The sequence below is a fragment of the Capra hircus genome, chromosome 5 (assembly GCF_001704415.2).
Source record: "Capra hircus breed San Clemente chromosome 5, ASM170441v1, whole genome shotgun sequence".
In the NCBI taxonomy this organism is placed as follows: domain Eukaryota; kingdom Metazoa; phylum Chordata; class Mammalia; order Artiodactyla; family Bovidae; genus Capra; species Capra hircus.
The window spans coordinates 95,395,134-95,417,243 of record NC_030812.1 but is presented as its reverse complement, the minus strand read 5'-3'; the positions used below and the strand labels follow the sequence as shown (position 1 = coordinate 95,417,243).

The window sequence follows — 22,110 nt, the reverse complement described above, 5'->3', positions numbered from 1 at the left end:
CCATCTGTATGTCTTCTTCCTGAGAAAGACTGAAGGCAAAAGGAGAAGGGGGCGGCAAAGGATGAGATGGTTAGATAGCATCACCGACTCAATGGATATGAATTTGAGCAAGGAGATAGTGGAGGACAGAGAAGACTGGTGTGCTGTAATCCATGGGATTGCAAAGAGTCAGACACGACTTAGCAACTGAACAACAATAACATATCTTCTTTGGAGAAATGTCTGTCTGGGTCTTCTGCCCGTTTTTGATTGGGTTGTTTTTGTGCTGTTGAGCTGTGAGCTGCTTATAGATTTTGGAAATTAATCCTTTGTCGATTGCTTTGTTTGCAATAATTTTCTCCCATTCTGACTATTGGAAGGGGAGCAAAAGTGGTTTAAATACCCCCTCCCCCACCCCTCCCCCAGCAAGGTCCAGAGGCTGTGTCTCGGTTGGTATCGTTCTGCCTCTCGTGGTCATTTTTATCGTGTTTACTGCGGATGTGCTTATGTGTATGCCATCCTCAGCTTAGAGGAAAACTCAAGTCAGGAACAACTGAGGCAGGCAGCCTCAGCCCCCTTTCATCTCCACTCTGCTTTCTCAGCATCTTCTCCTCATGGGCATCTTCCTTTCTGCTCTTTTATTCAGGGAAATTTCTGCTTTGCTTGTGCGAGAGCCAAGCTGTTTCAGGACTTTGGCTCTGGCTCCTTGAGCCCAGCATGCAAACATTCTGCCGTGTACACTCCTCTTCCTTGTAGAGCCCTTGAAGCAGAGTATTTTGAGAAAATGTCTCTGTAAATACTATAGCTTTTATAAGTGGTGAAATTCTTTAGAGTTATCTCTAGCGCTTACTTCTTCCTTCTTCTGTATGAATATGTTACTTTATCAGGTTCTCTGTTAAACGTCTAGACCATTGTTCATACAGCAGGGAATCCCACATGAGCCGGAGGAGAACCACTTTTGTTCTGGAATAATTTTGATAAGTCATCCCTGAGTACACTCAGGTTCTCTTTTGACTTAAACCCATGTCTTTTTAGCTTGTGTTAATAGGTTACTCGACTTTAGAGATTACAGAAAGTTGGGATGCCAGATTTAAAGGGATCTGTCTGAATTGCCCACTGGTAGGCATTGTGACCTAACAGAAAGTTGGTAGCCAGAGCTCTAAGCAACCATGGTGCCCAGCCTGTAGACTGGTCTTTTAACCAGGTTTCTGCCCTCCCATCCCCTCTGCCTTAAGTCCCTGAAAGCAGATTTGGTTCTAGCTCTTTGAAAGGCATGTATGGGTCCAGCTTATTGTAAACTTAGGGGAACAATTAGAAGATATCCAGGAGCAAGGGATTGATTCCAGATTCACTTCTAGGGTTTGAATCTGCCTGGCTAGAAGGGTGTAGGATCAAGTTTGGTCTAGGAGAGAATTCTAAGGACTAATTCACAGTCAGCTGAATACCTAAAGCCTGAGTGGCCATCCTGTGGCCTGGGGCTGGGCCACCTGGGGCCCTGCCACATGGATGCTTCCTGGGAAGCCACCCACTTTGGGCAAGAGTCAAATGCAGAGTTGTTTACTGAGGATCTGGTTTGAGAGGGACTGTTGAGGGCAGGAGAGTATATTTATGCTGGGCGTGTCCCAGAAATACATCAGTAGCAGTCGGGGGAAAAAGGTCCCTGAATTCTTTGTGGTGTGTTTGCAAACCAACTTAACAGAGACTGTTTTGACCTTGATCACTTTGAATCTCTCTCTGGCTAAAACAGCAGGACACAGGTTTCCTCTTTCTCTTGCAGCCAGTACAGTGGGGTGTACATGATGGATGAAGATCGAGGAAGCTTCATCTGACCGGTGTGGGTGCTGGGCTGTTGTCAAACATGTCTCTGAACTTCCTTCTCTTCTCAGGCAACCCCCTGACCAGATGTCTAAGACAGGAAGGGCTCCTCTCCTCCCCTGCGCTCCACTCGGGGTGCCAGCAGGGCCCATCAACCACTACTTAGAGACGGTACTGACTTCTGAGAACACAAGGCTGTTCCTTCTCCCAGCATCTCCTGTTTACGTCCCTTCTGAACCCTCCACCCTAGATAACATCTTCCCCACCATCCCCTCCCAGAGGGTCTCTGCCGCCTTTCCTCGTGTGGTCGGTGGCTTCCCCCCGCCCCTTCGAATGTGAATGGCCATCCTTAGTACCCGTGTTTAAGGAGAGCCAGCTGGTACGTTGTCAGGAAGCACTGTTTAAAATGTGAATTGTTACAGAACAAATAAACACTGTATAGGAGCATACGTGTGTGCTGCTCACATTCCTCCCAGCCGTCAAGGACGGTGTGTTCTCCCTGATGGAAGAGGGAAGGGGCGAGGGCGTGGATGTGAGCCAGGGTCTCAGGAGTGTCAGCTGCAGCCTGGTCTCTGGGGAAGCGTCCCTTGGGTTCTCCACTGGGGAACCGCTGTCTTGTCCGCGTGGCCTCGGTGGGCTGGTTTTTGTTTTTGTTTTGCTGCACCCACTGCTTGTCGGATATCTCAGTTCCCTGTCCAGAGACTGAACCCAGGCCGTGGCACCGAAAGCCTGGCCTGCTAAGCATTAGGCCACCAGGGGACTTCAGGGGGGCTGTTTTGGGGGTGGCCTGTCCCTGCAGGCTGTGGGAGCCTCCTCATGTGTCCTGGTCTCCTGGTCTCTCCAAGGATAATGTGTAATTAACATAGTGTGATGTGGTCCTTACCACACGGGTGCGGGACGCTGTGGCAGGCAGTGTGGAGGACCTCCGCTCTACATGGCATACATAGCTCCTACTGCCTGCCAGTGTGGGGCTTTAAAGTCAAGTGCGCCACAGCTGAGCCGAGCCCCTATCAACCACCCATCTCTGTTCTCCTGACCAGCCTGATTGCCCCTAAACGGCAGGATCTCTACTCCTTTTTTTAATCTCCCAGAACCTGGCACATAATGACCAATCGAATCGAGAAGAACTTCTGAATGAGTGAGATGTGGGGTGAGGGGCGGTGGAGTGGGGGCGGTGGGACTGAGCTGTGGTGGAAGAGGGAGCCAGGGCGCTGGGCATCTGGGCGTGCACCCCTTGGACTTAGACTTTCAATACCCTTGTTCTTAACCTCTGGAAGTCACACTCAGGAAACAGACTGTGGCTTGAGCACGTGTTGATCACAGAGCAACGTGTAAGGTAGGGCTTCGGCCTGCTCTCCAAACCCCCTAACTCCTAACACTCTTCTACAGATGAGCCAGCTGCTTTGGCCTCGGGCTCCTGGCTGGCGCCTCGTTGAAGTTCCTTGTCATGTAGTTCTGAGTAGAAGTCTACCCCTTCGGAGACGGAGCGGATGGGCTGGCGGTGGAACTGGAGGTAGCTGGTCACGGGGGCCCCCTGGTGGGCGGTGCAAGCCAGCTGCTGCAGGAAGCACTGGTGGTGATGCGGTCGGCAGCCTGGGGCTCCGCGGAAGCTCTTACTGTGCTTGCACTTGAACTCCAGCACCAGCCGGGTGTAGGTGTTGAAGGTGGTGACCGCCGACGCCATGCAACAGGTAAAGGAGACCCAGGCCGTGCTAGGGACACAGACACGGAAGATGGGAAAGAAAGACGCTTTCTTACGGGTTTGAAAGGAAAATACCAAGGTCCCTTCCTACTAGTCAACTAGGGGATGCCTCTTAGGGATTTAGGAACATGAGGGTGTCACCTTTCACATGTAGATAAAGAGCAGTGGGCAAGAGGTCTGAATCTGGTCTGTCCTAGGGTAAGTTCTGAATGTTTTGTAGTAAAAAACCATGATTTATATGGTGTTAAAGTCAGGAGTTTACTGCACCGATTTGTTCTTTTATACCTGGTGGCCTGTTTTATCTGTGTGTAGGTTTGTGTGTGTGGTTGTTTAGTCACTAAGTTGTGTCCGTCTCTTTTTCGATCCCATGAACTGTAACCTGCCAGGCTCCTCTGTCCATGGGATTTTCAAGGAAAGAATACTGGAGTGGGTTGCCATTTCCCTCCTCCAGAGGCTCTTCCCCACTTAGGGATCAAACTTGCATCGCCTGCATTGGCAGGCAGATTCTTTACCGTCTGAGCCACCAGAGAAACTCTGTGTATATGTGTATATACACACACACATACACACACTCACTCCTGCCCCGCCACACACAATTTTTCAGACTACTGCACTTTCCCAAGCTGCAGACCCTCATATAATCTCAACAATTCCACAGACCTGTAGCTCAGCTGACACAGTACACACAGCCCAATGCACTACCTCTTTCCTTTCCCTGACGTGTGTGTGTGTGTTTGTGTGTGTGTGTGAGTCGCTCAGTTGTGTCCAATCCCATGGACTATAGTCTGCCAGTCTACTGGAGAGGGTAGCCATTCCCTTTTCTAGGGGAATCTTCTTGACCCAGGGATTGAACCTGGGTCTCCAGCATTGCAGGCAGATTCTTTACCATCTGAGCCACCAGGGAAACCTGACACACACATATTTCCTGCCAAAGATTTTCCTGCACTCAGATACCTGTTCTGTCTTCCCTAGTTGTGACCCTAGCTGTCATAGAGTCTCCAGAGTTGAGCCTCTGGGAGGCATTCAGGAAACCCTGAGTACACATCCAGAGGCATTAGTATAGACTTCTCCAGTGGAAACAAGGCCTACAATGCAAACAGTGTGGTTCTTGGATCAAAGAAATTTGTAAAGGATGGAAGAGAAGCTGGACGGATTCAACAAAGAGAAAAAGACACCAGTGAACCATATCAAACACACTCCTCAGAACCAGGAAAGTCAAACCCCTAAGTGTCTCACAATCGTGGGAAGCCCGGGACACCAGGAGTTGGGGGGGCATTGTTGGGTGGATTTCATGAGGCCGTGACGGTGGAAGGCCACACGCCGCTGCTGTGTGTTCCCCTCTGCTGCCTGTGACGGACAAAGATACTTTGCTGGGAGTTTTGAAGTCTAAGCCCTGCAGTTGAAATGCCAAGAATGGCTCAAAAAATGGACAAAAGCTGAGAAATGATGAGTCTGGAAAATGAGCTAAACTGTGATAGGGTGGCTGATGGAAAGATGAGAGACCCCCGAATCTAATAGCCCATATTATACCATGAGGAAAGGGGATGGGATCCTGTGACAGACAGGCATAGGCTTCCATGTGCCTCTTCGGCACAGAAATTCAAGTCTGGCACTGTCTTTCCAGCACTGGTAAGTGCTTAGCACTCAGTCCAGATGGTTCATGAAGATCTAAGTTAACATCTGTGTAGTGAATGGAGAGTGTCCCTCAAGGGAGAAGCTGAGAAACCCACATAAAGGGGATGCTACCCTTGAACTGTAAGTGTTTCATCATGGTCTCTGCTTCCTTCTTTATAATAAGAGAAGTCTAAACTAACTGAACCCTTAGTTCTTTAAGGGTTAGAGGGAGACTGTTTCATTTCTAACACAGTTTGGTGGAATAAGAATGGAGGCAGGATGAACTTATTCATTATAGGAGGAGAGTGGGCAGCCATTCACAGAAATGGAATCCAGATTTCAAGGCTGTTTCTTCATTTCTCTGTCTCCCAAGTATTTTGAATCATAAAATATTGGGTTGGCTGAAAAGTTTGTTCAGGGTTCTCTGTAAGATTTTATGAAAAAATCTGAATGAACTTTATGGGCAACAGAATATATAAAATGTAGAGCCTCATTTCCGTAAACCATGCAAAATCAGTCTCATTTCCCTAGGACGTCCTACATGTCAGGTGTAGAAGCACTTATTAGTAGCTTTATCAGCAGAAAAACTTGACAATGTCCTCACGAAAAATAAGCTGGAGGAATCCACTCTGTCCCTCCTCCTTGGAAGGCGGGGAGAGAATGGGTATGGCCTGCTGGTCCAGCCCTCTGGATGATTGACAGGTGTCTGGGATGAGGGATGGAGAGAAGGAAGGAGGACAGATAGCAAGCGCCTGGTTGAGGGCTGCCATTTAGTGGAGGTGGACCGGGGAAGAAGAGAAAGGTGGCGGAGGTGATAAGCACTTACTAGAAAGCCCAGCCGTAGTTCCAAGCGTGTGGCCTCCAGTCTTCTGGACCCAAGTTGGCCGTTGCCTGGAAAACTTGTGAGTACATCATGTGGCCCACCATCCCCAGAAGGCCTGCAAAAGAAACAGGGAGGCAGCACCCTTAGGGAAAGGCTGGCAGTGCCATCTATCTATAGGGAATACGATTTGGGAGCAAATCGTACTCCCTATCTGGCATCAGGGCTACTCTGTGCTGGGGGCTCCCTTCTTGAAGGCGTGTTTGCTGTTGGTTCCCCAGATGTTAGGTTTTGAGCTATGGGAACATTTCTAGTCAATGCTGCATGCTGGGCTGCTCCTCCCTTTAGGTCTTTCCCATCTGCATCCCCAACGTGAACCCTCTCCTTCATCATCTACACGAGGGGCTCCAACCTCTGGGGTCTAATGCTTGATGATCTGAGGTGGATCTGATATCATAATAAAGGAAATAAAGTGCACAATAAATGTAACGTGCTTGAATCATCCCCAAACCATCCCCTGCCTCCATCTGTGGAAAATTTGTCTTCCATAAAAAACTGGTCCCTGGTGCCAACAAGCTTGGGGACCACTGATCTACAGGCATCTCTTACTTGATCCAACAGAGTCTGGCAAAGCTGTGTGCATGACTCAGAAGTAATAAACCAAACCGTATTGTATATAATGAGAAAACTTGCAAGTAGAAAGAACCCAGAGAGAAATGATTTTGCAAAGTACGTAATGATGTAATCTAGCATTTTGCATGCTGTTTCAGTTTAAAATTAAAGATGCCTGTGCTGTATCTCCTGCCTCCATTCTTTAGCTTTCTTTGGGGCTCCTTCCTTCCCTTAGGACAGAGATTCCAGCTGCCGGCTGGGCTTCAAAGGCAACAGGGGACACCCACCCCCTCTGTAGCTCCTGAGACACTGCTCACCCGATAAGACAGAGGAGATGGCGGCAAAGGCGCTCAGCTTGAGGCTGCAGCCAGGGTTCCCCGTGAACAGCAAGTCCATTAGTAGCAGGAGGAAACTGATGAGTTCAAGTCCAATGTAGGCAAACTGGGCTCCCAGTGATAACCATAGGATCTCTGCAGAAACCAGAGGAAGAAGAACCCTCACCCTGGCAATTAAATAACTGAACGAGCGGTGAACAATTGCTGCCCATGAGGAGTAGAGAGCCTCATTAGCACCAGAGGAGAAGGCAGAGTTGACAGCAGCTGGGACAGTCCTTGACCAGGGGGCTCTTGGCTATCAGCTCTCACTCTACTCAGTATCCCATACACAATCAACCATGCTTAACTCACTGTAAGTACTCTTAGGGAGACTGGAGAAGAAATCATCCAATTTCCACCAAATCTTTAAGGGATGTAACTTTTGCTACTTATTTCTGTTTCTTTTCTTAAAAAAATTTAATTCTGGAACCATCTCTTTTGTTTCTCTTCTTCCTCCTTGACTCCTTTCTTTCTATGTTACAAAAAAATGTATTACATCAGTGTTAATTTTGCATTAGCAGAGGTAACCTAACCAACTACCATTATGTTCTGATACTAAGGGATATATACCTTTCAATAAAGTTACTGAAATGCAAAAAAAAAAAAAAATTGGAAAAGGAAAAATTCAAGCTTTCTACATGGTTACTTGGCAACAGGAGTAGGTTAGAGCTGTTGGTAGATTTCTGTTTGGGAACTTTATTTGTCCCTGCTGTTGCTTTTTTGCGTTCCTGCCTAGGGATGAGTGTCAGCCAGGTGGGAGTTTGAATCAGCCTAGTGGGAGTTAGTGTCACTCTGTGAGGCTCAGAAGAAAAGAAAAGCAGGAGATCACAGTACAGTTTAGATCCCCAGAGGCCCAACTCAATGGCAACTAAATTTATCATCAAGCCCACATACTTGCCACAAGCCCCAAGGGAGGGTAGGAGAGGGAAGCCTTCTCCATCAACCGCTTCCCTCCAAATCGGAGAGTGGGGTGACGTGGGCCTTGCAACGTGGCAAATTCCAGTAGTCCTTTCTCACCTCTCTCGGTTGGTGGTGTGAGTTCAAGGAAACTTCGGCACCTCTCCCCTGAAATAGACAAGGTACAAGGTGGTGAGCTGCTGCCCTGGTCGGAGGGACACAGGCTTTTCCTAATAGCATCCTGGGGGCCTGCCCAGCACATGGGAAGCAGGCCATAAATGTCTCTTTGGAAGCAGGAAAGGATGCAAGGATGGATGAACAAAATAGGCCAGAGTCATCCAAGGTTAATTTCTGCCTCAAGTCCTGATTATGAAGAGGACACTCCCCAAGTCACCCAGGGGGTGTTTCCAGCATTGGTTCACCAGCTCCTCCTGCTCCTGCTGCTGGCTTGAGTGGCTCTAAATTGTTTCCTGGACTGGAGTCACAGCAGTGCTAAATGGCACAATAATAAATATAAATGGAATTCTCTCAAATCATCCCACCCCCTCCTTCTCCCACTGAGTCCAAAACTCTGTACTTTACATGTATGTGGAAATGTACACTTTACCACATGTAAAATAGATAGCTAGTGGGAATTTGATATATGATGCAGGGCAACCAAAGCCAATGCTCTGTGACAACCTGGAGGGATGGGATGAGGAGGAAGGTGGGGGCTTCAGGCTGGGGGGACAAATGTATGCCTGTGACTGATTCATATTGATATATGGCCAAAGCCATTACAATATTGTAGAGTAATTATCTTCCAATTAAAATAAATGAATTAATTAAAAATGTAAAAATAAATGGAAATACCCAAGAGTTTATAATCCTTTCCAATCTCCTTTTCACCTTAGCCCAAACTGGGAGAAGCTGTAGACTGCAAATTGTACACAGTTCTGGGCTTTAGGAAAACCTCACCTCAGGGGGGTCTTTGCAAGCTTTGAGCAGGGACGAGGGAGCGTCCTCTGCTATTTGCCCAAGGACAAGCCCCTACCTAACATGCTGGCATCGCGCCTGCTTTGCGAGTGTACACCCCGCGACCTGAGACCTGAGAGGGTCTGTCTGCGGCTCCTCTGGGGAGAACTTCCACGATGTATTTATCCTCCCTGGGCTTCACTTGCCCTGCCTTTTCAGTGGCAACAATAACACTTAGAATGAGAACACGCTTCTGGGATGCTCTAAGGGCCGTCTACTCTGATGCCTGCATCTCACAAATGAGAAAATCAAGCCTGTAGGAGTGAAGTTGTTCCTGTAAGGTTCCAGCTGGTCAGAGCCCAGGCTTTTTCTACGATACTCTCCTTGTTTTGTCTCTAAATGGCAACTCTAGCTGGCAGGAATGGGAACTCTCATAACCTTCAAAGTCTGCGTGAAACTGTTGAAGGGAGATGCTGTTTGAAACCAGCGAGTGTCTGGAGGTGAAATGCCAGATGGATGGAATTTGGGCCTTATGACAGAAGAGTCTGATGTGGAAGGGATACAATGGAGAAGGGGGAGACGCTGAGGCTAGGGGTGAGCCCTGCCGGTGTGAACGAGGGCTACACACTTCCCTCTGCCGGGGAGGACAAGAAATCAGGCGGCCGGGGCGAGGCAGCTACCTGGCTCTTCCATGATCTCCGCGCAGGATAGCCACATGCCGCTCCGGAAGGAATGGAAGGTGAAGCGGTCATCCCCGGTCTCCCAGCTGTAGTGCACCACCTCCGGGGAAGATGCGTTGCTGCCGCCCCCATCCAGGGGCACCGGCACGTCAAAGCACTTGGCTGGTAGACCTTTCCCGCACAGGGGCTTGGGCACCTTCTGTGTGCCCACAAACCAGTGGTTGCTGAGCAGGGATGCTGTGGAGAGGCTGAGTGATAGCATGTTGAGGACGGCAGATAGGCATGTCCGTTGGCTAGAGAAGCCCTTCGGGAGCCCCATCTGTAATAAGACACACACGCGCGGAGCCTAATGTTAGAGACTCATCTGAGATCCGAGATCAGCGCCCTCCCCCGAGGCTCCCTAAACTCCAGGGAGCTGCTTTCCTCCAACACAATGGGCTCGACCAGCCCTTAGGAGTTTTCTCCAAGCAGCCTTGGGCGAGCTCGGCTCCAGGAGTGGCCTGGAGCAGGCGCTGAAGCGATGATGTTTATTTCAGCCGGACCTTATTATATTAAAACGCTTATTGGGGATAATCTGAACAAGCATCAGATAGTAACGTGATTAAGCCACTGAGCTAGTGTGCATCTGGTTGAGAAAAAGGATTAGGCGATCACCAGATGTTCCTGCTGGTAATCTTTGGTTTTGTAGTCAGGGAAAGGTAGTGGGGAGGTATTTGTTGTTGTTGTTGTTATGAGGATTTATTTAAATAATACGAACAAAATGTTGGGCACTTATCTGACGTATAATAATGTCTCACATGTTGAATTCCCCATTCCTCCAATCTAACAAAAAACATTCATACTCCTTTTAGTTATAAATGGGTTTTAATTTATGAAGTGAAGTGAAGTTGCTCAGTCGTGTCCGACTCTTTGCAACCCCATGGACTATAGCCCACCAGGCTCCTCTGTCCATGGGATTCTCCAGGCACAAATATACTGGAGTGGGTTGCCATTTCCTTCTCCAGGGGATCTTCCTGACCCAGGGATCGAACCCAGGTCTTCCACAATGCAAGCAGACGCTTTAACCTCTGAGCCACCAGGGAAGCTATGTAAGGTTTTGATGTCTTCCCCCCCGGTAGCTCAGATGGTAAAGAATCCACCTGCAATGCAGGAGACCCAGGTTCAACCCCTGGGTCAGGAAGATCCCCTGGCGAAGGGAATGGCAACCCAGTCCAGTATTCATACCTAGAGAATTCCATGGAGAGAGGAGCCTGGCAGGCTATAGTCCATGGGGTCTCAAAGAGTCAAACATGAGTGAGTGACTAACACTTTCACTTTTCTCTGTGTTCGATTCCTCTGAGAGGAGTAAAGGGGCATATATCCATGGGATTCTCCAGGCAAGAATAGTGGAATGGGTAGCCATTTCCTTCTCCATGGGATCTTCCTGACCCAAGGATCGAATCTGGGTCTCCCATATTGCAGGAAGATTCTTTACCATCTGAGCCACCAGAAAAGCCCGTTTATCCTATTAATGAATGATAAAGAGGATGCTCCCTAGGGGAGCAGATAGGGGCACAGGGCTCTTGAGGGTAGGAGGACAGAAAACCAACTGGGATGCTGCAACCCTTGGAGAGGAAATAGAGTGATGGGTTTTGAGAGAGGTGGAGATCTGAGTGCAGCTTCCATCCACTATGCCTGAACTGAGAGAATCTCAAATGAAGGGTGGCTGTGTGGTACCCATGGAGGCTGGACACTGAGTGCTCTGGCCTTGGAGCCATAGGGAGGGTGTCCTTGGCGGGTGGACAAGGAACCTGCAGGTGCAGCCCCACAGCCCAGTGCAGTTGCAGTGCCCGGGGAGACCCGGTGGGTGGCTGCAGAATGAATGCAGCCCCCGTGGCTTTGGCTGGAGCTCTCAACCTTGTCATTTTTAGCCTAAAAGAAGGGTGAAATGAAAATGTCCAATGTTAGATGTTTCAGTGCTGGGGAGTGGTGGCATGGAGCCAGACTGAATTTGATTTATTAATAAAAATAAAGAGATCTGACAGGTCTCACACTTTGCATTACGAAGCAGTTTGTACTGTTATATTAATATATACTGAACGGAAAAGAAGCCCATACTTAGTTGCTGACAGACACTTCCTAAAGTAAACCATCTTGAGCTTTCTAAGGGGAATCACTTACATCAGAATTAATCAGACCCAAATCTGCTTAGTTTAAGAGATGTAAATAAAACCATAGCTAAATAAGACAGGCCCATAAATCTCTCTCATCATCTCCAGCTGAACATTTTCTACATTAAACAGGCAACTTTATCTTAGAATCATAACAGTTTGTTCTTTATAATTTTCAGGGACTAAAACAGTACATGCCACGACAAAGTGCAGTTTTTTATGGCAATAAGAAATATACCAGATTCATATGTAGACAGAAGCCAGTAAGCAAAATGTATGATAAAACAGCTTCTGTAAAGCAATTTGCTAATAAGATTTTTTTTTTTTTTAAAGCACTCAACAAATTAACTCCAGCAAGAATTGTTGGTTCGACTCTGGGTGACCTTGGTGAGGACTCAAAAGCCGTGATACCTGGAAGGGGGGGGGTGATCTTATATTGACAGATATGGAAGTCATTATGATCCCCTTTCTTCCCCCAAAAGAATGTTGTCATCTTGTTTTTTAGTTTTGAAAATCCTATTTGTTTTTGTCATTGTTCTGCTACTCTTAATTAGTTACCCTTTCTATTTTTATATCCATTGCTTGAATAGGAAATAGACTTCAAGGTACAACATCTTCATCCATTCTTCTGTATAAAGATGGAATTAAGGATTCAGGCAATTCTACATTTTCGACAACTTTATTTTCGACCCCATATAACTTGAGATTTAGCCACTATCCCATCACATCAGATTTTAATTTTACCCTCAATCCATTTAAAATCATACCTATTCACAAATTATTCATCAGGTTATTCCAAAATAAGGGTCACGAATCCCTCACCACAGTCCAGCCACTTTGCAGCAGCACTAAGGTGACAACCAACTTAAGAAGTTGAGAAGCAGAGGATGGAAAAGAACTTGGGAGAATGAATTTATGGTTACCAGGGGGAAGGGTAGGGGGAAGGTATAGGTAGGGAGTTTGGGATGGACATGTACACTCTGTTATATTTAAAATGGATAATGAACAAGGACCTACTGTATAGCACAAGAAACTGCTTCGTGTTATGTGGCAGCCTTCACGGGAGAGGAGTTTGGGGGAGAATGGATACACGTATACGATGGCTGGGTCGCTCTGCCATGCACTTGAAACTATGACAGCATTGTTAATCAGTTATACTCGAATATAAAATAAAAAGTTTTGAAAAGAGAAGAAAAAGAGCTTGGAATGAAGTCCAAAGACGCTGTTGCCAGGAGTGTCTACCAAGGACAGACTCAAGGAACCTCATTCAACGATTATCTTGATAACTGAATGAGAATCCATTCAAGAATCTTCAAGAATTGTCTTCAACACCCACACTGCCATACCCTTCACTACATATTTTATTCTTCCCCCTAAAAATGCCTTGCTCTTGATTTAGAAGAACAGTCTAATTTGGCAGTGGTTTCCTTCAGGGGATGGTGGAGAGGAAATAGCGGCCACAGACACGTTCCATCTTTGCATGTACTGACAAGCCCCAAGCCAAGGGGAATCTTCAGTCTCTAAAAAAGGGACAGTGTGTGGCTTCAGACACAGGCTCAGACCACTAGGAAATATACAGATTGAAAATCTATACTTTTCAATAATTCATTTCTACCAATTTTCTGTGATTCTTCCGTCAACATAGGTTAATGGCAAAACCTCAGGATTAACACAGACTAGTGAGGACAACAAATGGATGAGACTGGCACATCTCAAAAGAATCAGGAGCAAAACAGCCATGAAATGCATGTTCCAAACAATAAGAGAGGGAAGCTGGTTACCTTGACCATGGTCCTTGTCTCACAGCTTGTCCAGAATGACTGCAGATGCCATCTGTGCTCCAAATCCCTTTGGTTTAGTGTTGGAAGAAGGAAAACTCCCTTTCCATTCCCCTCCCACCTCCCCCCAGCCCTCCCCTCTGTCATATATTTTGGAGTGCTTCATGATTAAATGCTGCCTTGCAGGGAACTTGGGCATTTAAAAATTGACAAGGCACTCATGGTCCAGTTGTCCTGAGCGATTACACAGAAGAGCTTGCCATTGGGGCTCTGGGATTCAGCACAAAGATGCAAGGACCTACATGTGCAGAGTGAAGAAACAACAAAATTCTGTAAAGCAATTATCTTTCAATTAAAAAATAAATTTAAAAATTGCACAGTGATTGAGTGTCCATCTCAGTGCCACTGCCTAGGAAACTGGTGAGAATGGATTGGGCTTGATTTTATGGCAGACAAAACATTGTAGAGTCACCATTGCTTTGTAGTAACTTTTGTCAGTTCCCATTCCCTTGTGTCTGGTTTTCCATCCCCTTCATAAGCCCTGTGATCTGCAACATCAGGGGCCTCACAGAGCCATGGGTATGGAAAGGCTTCCTGGTGTCTCGGGTGGTCTCCACTCTCCAGTAAGTGACATTAGTAAGGATTATTATAACATCCTGAGACCATCTGTGTACGGTAGTGTTGGGGGTAAGCCTGCAGAGGGAGGAGGACTGGAGAGAAATAAACCCCTGGGTTAGCAGTGCTGTGGCTATCTACCATGTCTCTCCCAATCTTTGGGCAAAGGGATAAATTTTTTTTTTTAAGTACATTTCTAAAACTTAAACAAAAAGCAAACAAACCTGGCAAATTAATAGGGGTTTGATTGCATATCTTTTGTCGTCAGTCCCCCAGAAATACAAATGGTGCTTTCTGTCCTCAAAAGCTGTGCCAATTAATTGGGTTGAGAAGGTGGGGAGACTGCTGTGTTCCCCTGAATACCCAGGGACTTCATCCTCTTCGTCCTGGCTGATGCTCTTCCTTCCTTCTTCCTGGAATGTCTTCTCTTCTTACCTAAGGATCTGCCTCTTGTCAGGATGGACTCAAGTCATCCATTCTTTGAAAATGCTTCTTCCTAAGGACCGTTCCCTCTTCTCTGTCCTTGTCCGCTCCCATGATGCTTTCTATATTCCAGCTGTTTGTCTTGATTGTAAAGTCCTCAAAGTTGGCTCCACATTTGAGAGCAGTAGGGCTCAGTTCTGACCAGCATCAGAACCATCTTTGCAACTTTGGAAGATATGCAGATTCCTAGGCTCCATCCTGAGCTTGCCATAGTGGTTCTGGGGTGATGCCCAGGAACCCGTAATTTTAGAAAACTTTTTGCATACACCCAGGGCTAGACTTCTGAATTTCTGGTTCCACATTCGAGGAACTTGGGAGTCACCACTCTGACCACACAAGTAAAAAAACTGAACAGACTGAAAACTATATAATCAGGGAATTAACGTGTCATAAAAATCACACCTGTTTGACTCACTTTGGGCTGACATTTAGCAAAAGCCTCTCTGCCCTGCCCTGCCCTTCCGCCGCGTCAACCAGATCTGCCACCAGCCGAGTCATGATCCTCCCATCCTATGTTTGTGCAGTTGGTTTGGGGACTCAAAGGCAGGCTCCCCTTGGAGCATTTGAATTAGTCCACATTCTGGCCCAATTAGTCTCCTTTGATCTTGATCCTGTCACCCGATATATTCTCTATGCTATTTTTTTTAAAACTTTTAATTTCATATTGGGGTATAGATGATTAACAAAGCTGTAATAGTTTCAGGTGGACAGCAATGGGACTCAACGACACTTGTATCCATTTCCCCCCAAACTCCCCTTCCATCCAGGCTTCCAGGTAACATTGAGCAGAGTTCCCTGTGCTGTACAGTATATGGTTTTGTTGATTATCTATATTAAATATAGCAGTGTGTACATGTAGATCCCAAACTTCCTAACTATCCCTTCCCCCGATCCTTCCATTCCCCCATCCACCATGAGGTCTGTGAGTCTGTATCTGTTTTGTAAATAAGTTCATTTGTATAATTTCTGTTTAGATTCCGCATATATGATTCCTCCCGGGTCAGGAAGGTCTGTGGAGAAGGGATAAGGCTACCCACTCCAGTATTCTTGGGCTTCCCTGGTGGCTCAGCTGGTAAAGAATCCGCCTGCAATGCAGGAGACCTGGGTTTGATCTCTGGGTTGAGAAGATTCCCTGGAGAAGGGAAAGGCTACCCACTCTGGTATTCTGGCCTGGAGAATTCCATGGACTGTATAGTCCATGGGGTAGCAAAGAGTCAGACACGACTGAGTGTCTTTCACTTACTCACTATACGATTCCACGTATAAGGGGTATCATACCATATTTCTCCTTATTTATCAGCCTTATTTAACACCCTGTCTGACGCACGTGTGCTTCAGTCCAGGGGTGATGTCTGTATCACCCAAACGACCCTTTATTTCCCTCCTCTCCTTCAAGAAAAGGGAGCGGGGAATTTCTGATTCCTGTTCACCGTTGAATCGGCTGCTGTTTTCTGGCTGCAGTTTTCATCTCAACGCTGGGTGGCACTATCTTCCCATATTTTCCTTCAATCACATGCTTTGCCCCACCAGCAGCAAAGGTGGGTGGAGGTGGCTGCCCCACCCCGCAGGCTCTCTCGCTCTTTTCTTGCCTTGGCCTCCTCCCCACATAGTAAGCTATAGAAGCCATGTGTCAGCTCTCTGGAATTCAGGGCTCACCGTGAACTCTGGGGCCATCCAGCTGCTCCCTCGAGGACATCTTGTAAGATTGTTTCCTGTGGCACATTTTCCTGTGGCCAGTTTTAGTTTTCAGTGACTCAGTAGGTCCTCAAAAACTTCCCATGGGAAATACAACTCTGAGGTATCAGAAAATACTGTTCGGCAATGTTTTCTGATGAGTTTTGTGCACATTTTTCTTGACTTAATCGTATCCTCATTCCCTTTCCACCCCAGAACAGTGACCGATTCTTTTCCCTTCTCTCTGCTTCCACCCTGCAAATACTTGGAGACACTTCTCATATCCCGCTTGAGTCACCCTTTGGCACAGTCCTGTCTTTGGTTTTTATTGCCTCTGCTCATAAACCGCGCCCCCTGTACCTTAATAGCCTGAAATATCCCCTCTCCAGGGAAAAGGAGATGGGAGCAGCAGAGTTTCAGATGGGTTACGGAGGAAGTCACGTAACCATTGAGAGGTGAGAGTCTGTAACCAAGGAGATGAGAGTCTCGGATGGGTTATGTGAGGAAGTCTAGAGGTAGATTTAGAGAGTGGAGCTGATGAAACTTCAGCTTTGTGGTCCCCTACTTACTCAGGCCCCTTCCAAGACGCTTATTATTTAATTTGTATTTGTCATTTTGTACTATTTTTTTTTAAAGAGGGCCTTCCAAATTATATTATTTTAGCCTTCCCAAAGCCTAGCTCTGGGCTTCTCTGGTGGCTCAGAAAGTAAAGAATTGGCCTGCAATGCAGGAGACCTGGGTTTAATCCCTGGATAGGGAAGATCCCCTGGAGAAGGAAATGTCTACCCAATCCAGTATTCTTGCCTGGGAAATTCATGGACAGAGGAGCCTGGCGGGCTACAGTCCATGGGGTCGCAAAGAGTTGGACACGACTGAGAGATTAACACTAAGGCCTAGCTCTGGGAGAGGAGCCTGGTGGGCTAGAGGCCATGGGATTATAAAAAGTCGGACATGAGTGACTTAACATGCACATACCCGAAGAAAGCTGTGCATTTAGTGTGCGTGCTTGTTTGACTGGCTGGCTCCTAGCTGCAATCAATGTTGAGACCGCGCCCCCCGCCCCAATCGCCTCCCCAAGGACCCTGGGCCACAATGTTCAATTTCCTCTTTTTGACAAAGCATGAGTTTCTCTGCCTGACCACAAAAATCAGAGCTGAGTATCCCACTCACTTCCTTTCATTGTAATTTGAGCATGTTAAGGTTTTGTTCCTTCTCTTTCTTCTCTTAAAGTAATTGCTAGTCAATGCCACATAAATATAATTTGAGTAGGCTCAGAAGCTCCTAACTCAACACAGATGAGAAGATTCCATGTCTCAGAACATTACTGAACTTTGGTGTGTTGGACTCTGATCCCCTCAGGACACCTCCACAGGGATGTACGTGCAACTGAACGTTTGTGACATCACAAAGCCAAGGGCTGGGACCAACTTATCACTGTTAAGGTCCTCAGTCACTGTGCCCTGCACTGTCAAAAACCATGTTTACTAGGTATGAAAAAAAGAGAAACTGGTCTTGGGACACCCACACATACTTTGTGAACAGGAATTCAACTTGGTTTGTGACTACTCTGGAGATTAGAAGTGATTAAAACAATGGGTTAGAACGCTGAGATGCTGAACCAGTTCAGTTCAGTTGCTCAGATGTGTCCGACTCTTTGTGACCCCACAGACTGCACGCCAGGCTTCCCTGAACCAGGAAAGATTGCAAAGCACAGCCCTTCCCTCAGGTCCAAGCCTGGGGCTATGGATTCCAGTTTTTTTTTTTTTTTTTAAAATTCTTGCATATATCCATTCTGGCATCTTGTCCCGAGAAAGGTTTGTTTGGGACCGTTGTTCACTCACTCACTCGTGTCCGACTCTTTGCCGCCCCATGGACTGCAGCACACCAGACTTCCCTGTCCTTTACTATCTCCCGGAGTTTGCTCAAACTCATGTCCATTGAGTGGGTGGTGCTAGCCAACCATCTCATCCTCTGCTGTCCCCTTCTTCTCTTGCCCTCAATCTTTCCCAGCATCAGGGTCTTTTCCAACTAATTGGCTCATCACATCAGGTAGCCAAAGAATTGGAGCTTCAGCTTCAGCATTAGTCCTTCCAATGATATTCAGAGTTGATTTCCATTAGTTTGGGACAGATAGTATACTCTCTATCCTCCCAGGAGTCAGATTTCTGACCCAGGCCCTATTAACTAATTCTTTTCTGTTACTAAGTAGACGAAAGGTTGGAATACAGTGTAAATGTTGTGGTTGTTATTGGCTCTGGTCTACACTGCTCTGTTCTGTGTGCCTTCTCCTGTAACTCATCACATGGTTTACTTGGCTGGTCTGTTCACTTGACTAACTTTCTAGATACAGTGGCAACTATGTCTTATTCATTGTTGATCCTCAGAACCTAGCCCCAACAGCCACAAATGAATGGAATGAATGAATGAAGTGCGTAATGGAAACCCGGCTCACAGATACAATTAGGAAGACCATGGCTGAAGATATGATCTTGAAGAAGTGTCCAAACAGCCTCCTATGGTGAAAGGGACAGGGATCCTCCTGCTTCACAAAGGAAAGAGCAGGGAGAAGTTGCAAAGAGGGTTCACAGACACACCCTAGGCCACAGAAGCACCCTGAATTTCATCAAACAGACCCTGTGCCAATACGCTTCCTCCCACCTGTGGAAACATTCCTGCTGCTTGATACGCCAAGCCCAGAAAACAGCAGTGATCTCACGAGCAAGTATTATCTTCAGTTCACAGAGACTAGGGTACAATCAGATTGCTCAGAAGCCAGTGACAGACTGGAAATGTTATATCCTTTCCCAAGCCCTGTGATTCCCTCCTGGCTGGAGCCCTTTCGGATGGTAGATCTCGAATGTCCAAAGTTCTGAGGTTCTGTAGCCCTTACTACAATTGTTACTTCAATGCCTCACACATGACACATTTACTAAGGACGATTAGCAACGTTTGCTCAGGACATTTTGATATCCACTTCCCAGCCCTAATGGGAAAACTAACATCACTAAAATGCCCATGCCAAGTGTCCAAAATACTAAAGCCACTACAGTACATTGAGCTCCGAGGTTTCCCAGCTTCAGGTTAATTCCTAATGCAATCATGCTTCATGTTCACATGGCCCCAGACACTCACAGAATAAGAAAAAGACTTCAGTTTCCTAACATGGGCCCCGAGTTCTGGGAACACCTACTTCTGTGCAGTGGGGAGGGCCAAAGAAAATCATTTGCGGGGGCTCTCTTCTCTGTGGCTTTTCCCGTTCCTCTTTTTAATGGAATTGTTTGAGGGCTTTTGCAAATGCAGTCATTTCCAGGAGAGGAAGCCGCCTTCCTTCATGCCTCAAGCAGCTGGAGTGAATCAGAGGGGCAGTCCCATCTGGGCATCCTGTGGGGCAATCGCTCACGCGGGGGTGACGGAGCTATCGGGGACTGCTGGGGCGGGGCGGGGGTGGTGGGGTGTCAGGGACAGGCTGGGAGGGCAGGGGCCTAACGGGAGTGGCCTCTTAAGGGGTGCCCCCCGTTTGCATCAGGCATGCGCCCCCGACCCCGTCCCTTCCTTCTCTGCCCTCTCCCCCAGCTTCCCCCGGCAGTCTCAGGGCCGGAACGTCGGGCTAGTTCCCGCGGGCCTCCTCCCATCCGCTAGTAACACGCCCGCCCTCGGTTTACTACGGCGCCCGGTCGCCTAGCAACGGGAGAGCGTTGCCAAGGTGACGCGCAGGAGCCTGTTTTGAATCATTTGGCTAGGCCCAGCCCTGCGGCGGAGCGCCGGGATGTCCCGAGCGGGTGGGGCTCCCCGCCCGGGGCCTCTCCATCTTCCTGGAGGGGTGCGGGGACGGCGTCCCGAGGGTCCTCTCAGGCGGGGTGGGCGGAGGGAGTGCGGAGATCCCCATTCATCCACTGAATTCCGCTCACGAGCCGGTGGGTCGGGAGGAGCTGAAACCCAAGTCTAAGGTCTCCGCGCACCCTGCCCCCTTCCCACAAAGTTACGCCCGGCTCCTGTTCTGCAGAAAGGCCTTGTCTCTGCCTCATTTCGTGGGTCCGAGAGACGGAACTTCGAGGCCACCAACCCACAGCAGATCTGAGTTCTAGTCCCTGCCCCACCCCACGACTCTGCTAAAGATTTTGGCCAAGTTCCCTAACCTCCCTGAGCGACTGTTTTCTCAGAGGCGAATTAAAGAGAGTTTGTCCTCTCCGGTTACCCCGTCCCTGTCCCAAACGGTTTGGCAGTCCCTCCACTGACGTTTAATCCTCACTACCCGGAGAAGTCAGAACCCCAGTGTCTCAAGGCCACACGCTCGTAAACGCAGAGTCAACTTGGAAACCTCCTGAGTCAAGACCAGGCCGCCCCTTGGTCAAGGCGAGGCCTGGTCACCCTTACCCGTGGCACAGTTATGAGAGCGCACTCAGAATGAGGCAACAGATTGCCTCCTTTAAACTTCACGGGTGTATACTGATAAACGGACTCTCCCATCATTTCCTCTGTATCTCTCCTCGTAAACCAATAAAATTTTTTTTTTTTTTCACTACGGCTTGTCCTAGCTGTATTCCCTTCTGAGGGGTGGCCTATTCATGATCTAATCGCTTAGGGAGATTCTGAACCAGGGAAGTGGGCTGAACCCAATAATCTGGTGGTTCTTCAGAACTGTGAGCTCTTCTCTGAGGCTCCAGAAGTGTCTTTTTTTTGTTGTTTTTAGAAACTCCTTTTTTTCTGAGATCTCTAACTTCCAGCCCATAAACAGTGCACCACATTGCTCTGTGTGTGTGTGTGTGTGTGTGTATTTTGTTTCTCAAGCTAATTGTAAGTTTCATTTTTATCCCCTGGGAAAGGTAAGATATAGGAGAATGAACATCATTTCTTTTTTCTTTTTAGTAACCCTGTGAGCTGCGAGCTGGGAGCTGCCAACTTTCTCAAAATGGAAGGCAAGTCACTTCCAGATGTGCCTTCTCCGCTAAACAAGCCAAGATGTCTTTGTTGGCTGTGAGTGTCTTTCTGGGTCTGGAAGTGTCTCTGCAGATTCTGAGACCAGGAAGAGCCCAAGATTGTGCTGTCCTTTCTTAGTTCCAGCAGATTTTGGATTGGAGCTGGTCATGGGAATGCCTCAGCATCTCTTTCAGTTCACTGGAGTGATAGACGGGTTTATCACTGCTATCACTTCCATGCCATTGGGCCTTTTCCAGGGACTAGATTTTGTAGTAGAAATCATACAGATGGAGAGGGAAAAAAGACCTAGAAGACATTAAGCTGCCCTGGGAGCAGAGGAAAGGTGTGATAAGAGACAAAGGAGAAAGAAATGGGAGTTTTAATGGAACATGATGACAGAACAAGAGGCCAAGGTAGGGCCATCACTGGGCTTATCAATAAAAACGGGGCTCAAGTAACACATTTTTACTCCATTTTGGATAACCCTACCAAGTGTTCTCAAGCTCCTTACGATGAGTTTGTATAACCCATATTACACATCCAGTAGTAAGGGACTACACATGAGATAGTCATGAGATTTCAAAATTTAAGGTACCTACCTTCTGGGTGAGACAAACATTTTGAATCAGCTGAGAGGAATTGCTCATTCACTTTTGAAGTTATGAGGCAGAGGGGTTTCAGTGTTTCTTCTGTCTTAATTGGTTGCGTGGGATGAGCCTTGAGTGTGAAGATGAATCAGAGCCCCTCTTGCCAGCAGAGGGGTCAGGTGGTATGAGGTAGGCTGGAGAGGGTGTCCTCTCATAACCAGGACACGCTGGGGTGGGGCTGGCTGACCCAGGAGGCTGCTTCTGTGACATCACAGTGGCAGGCAGGGGTCTCCCTGCCGCTCACTCTGCCTCCTCCCCCCACCCTCAGAAGGACTGGGGCCACTCTGGGGTTACTGCCCAGAGGCCAGCATGTCTTTTGTGTCCTCCAGATCTTATGCTTTTATTGCTATGCATAAGAATCACCTGGGCATCTTAGTAAACTATCAGCTTCTGAAAGTC

At 47.6% G+C, this 22,110-nt stretch overlaps 1 protein-coding gene across 1 annotated transcript; it reads right to left on the bottom strand.

Annotated features, from left to right (window-relative positions):
• GSG1 (germ cell associated 1) lies at nt 3,091–21,837 on the bottom strand. Its single transcript, XM_018048458.1, has 6 exons — nt 21,664–21,837; nt 9,448–9,766; nt 7,811–7,981; nt 6,860–7,012; nt 5,937–6,048; nt 3,091–3,506 (listed from the first exon to the last, which is right to left on the bottom strand). The coding sequence occupies exons 1-6, from the start codon at nt 21,709–21,711 to the stop codon at nt 3,167–3,169; spliced, it is 1,143 nt and encodes a 380-aa protein (XP_017903947.1). The 5' UTR covers nt 21,712–21,837; the 3' UTR covers nt 3,091–3,166.

Coding starts and splice junctions, on each gene's coding strand:
- GSG1 (XM_018048458.1), bottom strand. CDS start 21,711: ATGAGCAATTCCTCTCAGCTGATTCAAAATGTTTGTCTCACCCAGAAG. Junction 7,013..7,810: donor TCCCTTGGGGCTTGTGGCAA/GTATGTGGGCTT, acceptor TGGTTTCTGCAG/AGATCCTATGGTTATCACTG. Junction 6,049..6,859: donor CATCTCCTCTGTCTTATCGG/GTGAGCAGTGTC, acceptor TTTCTTTTGCAG/GCCTTCTGGGGATGGTGGGC.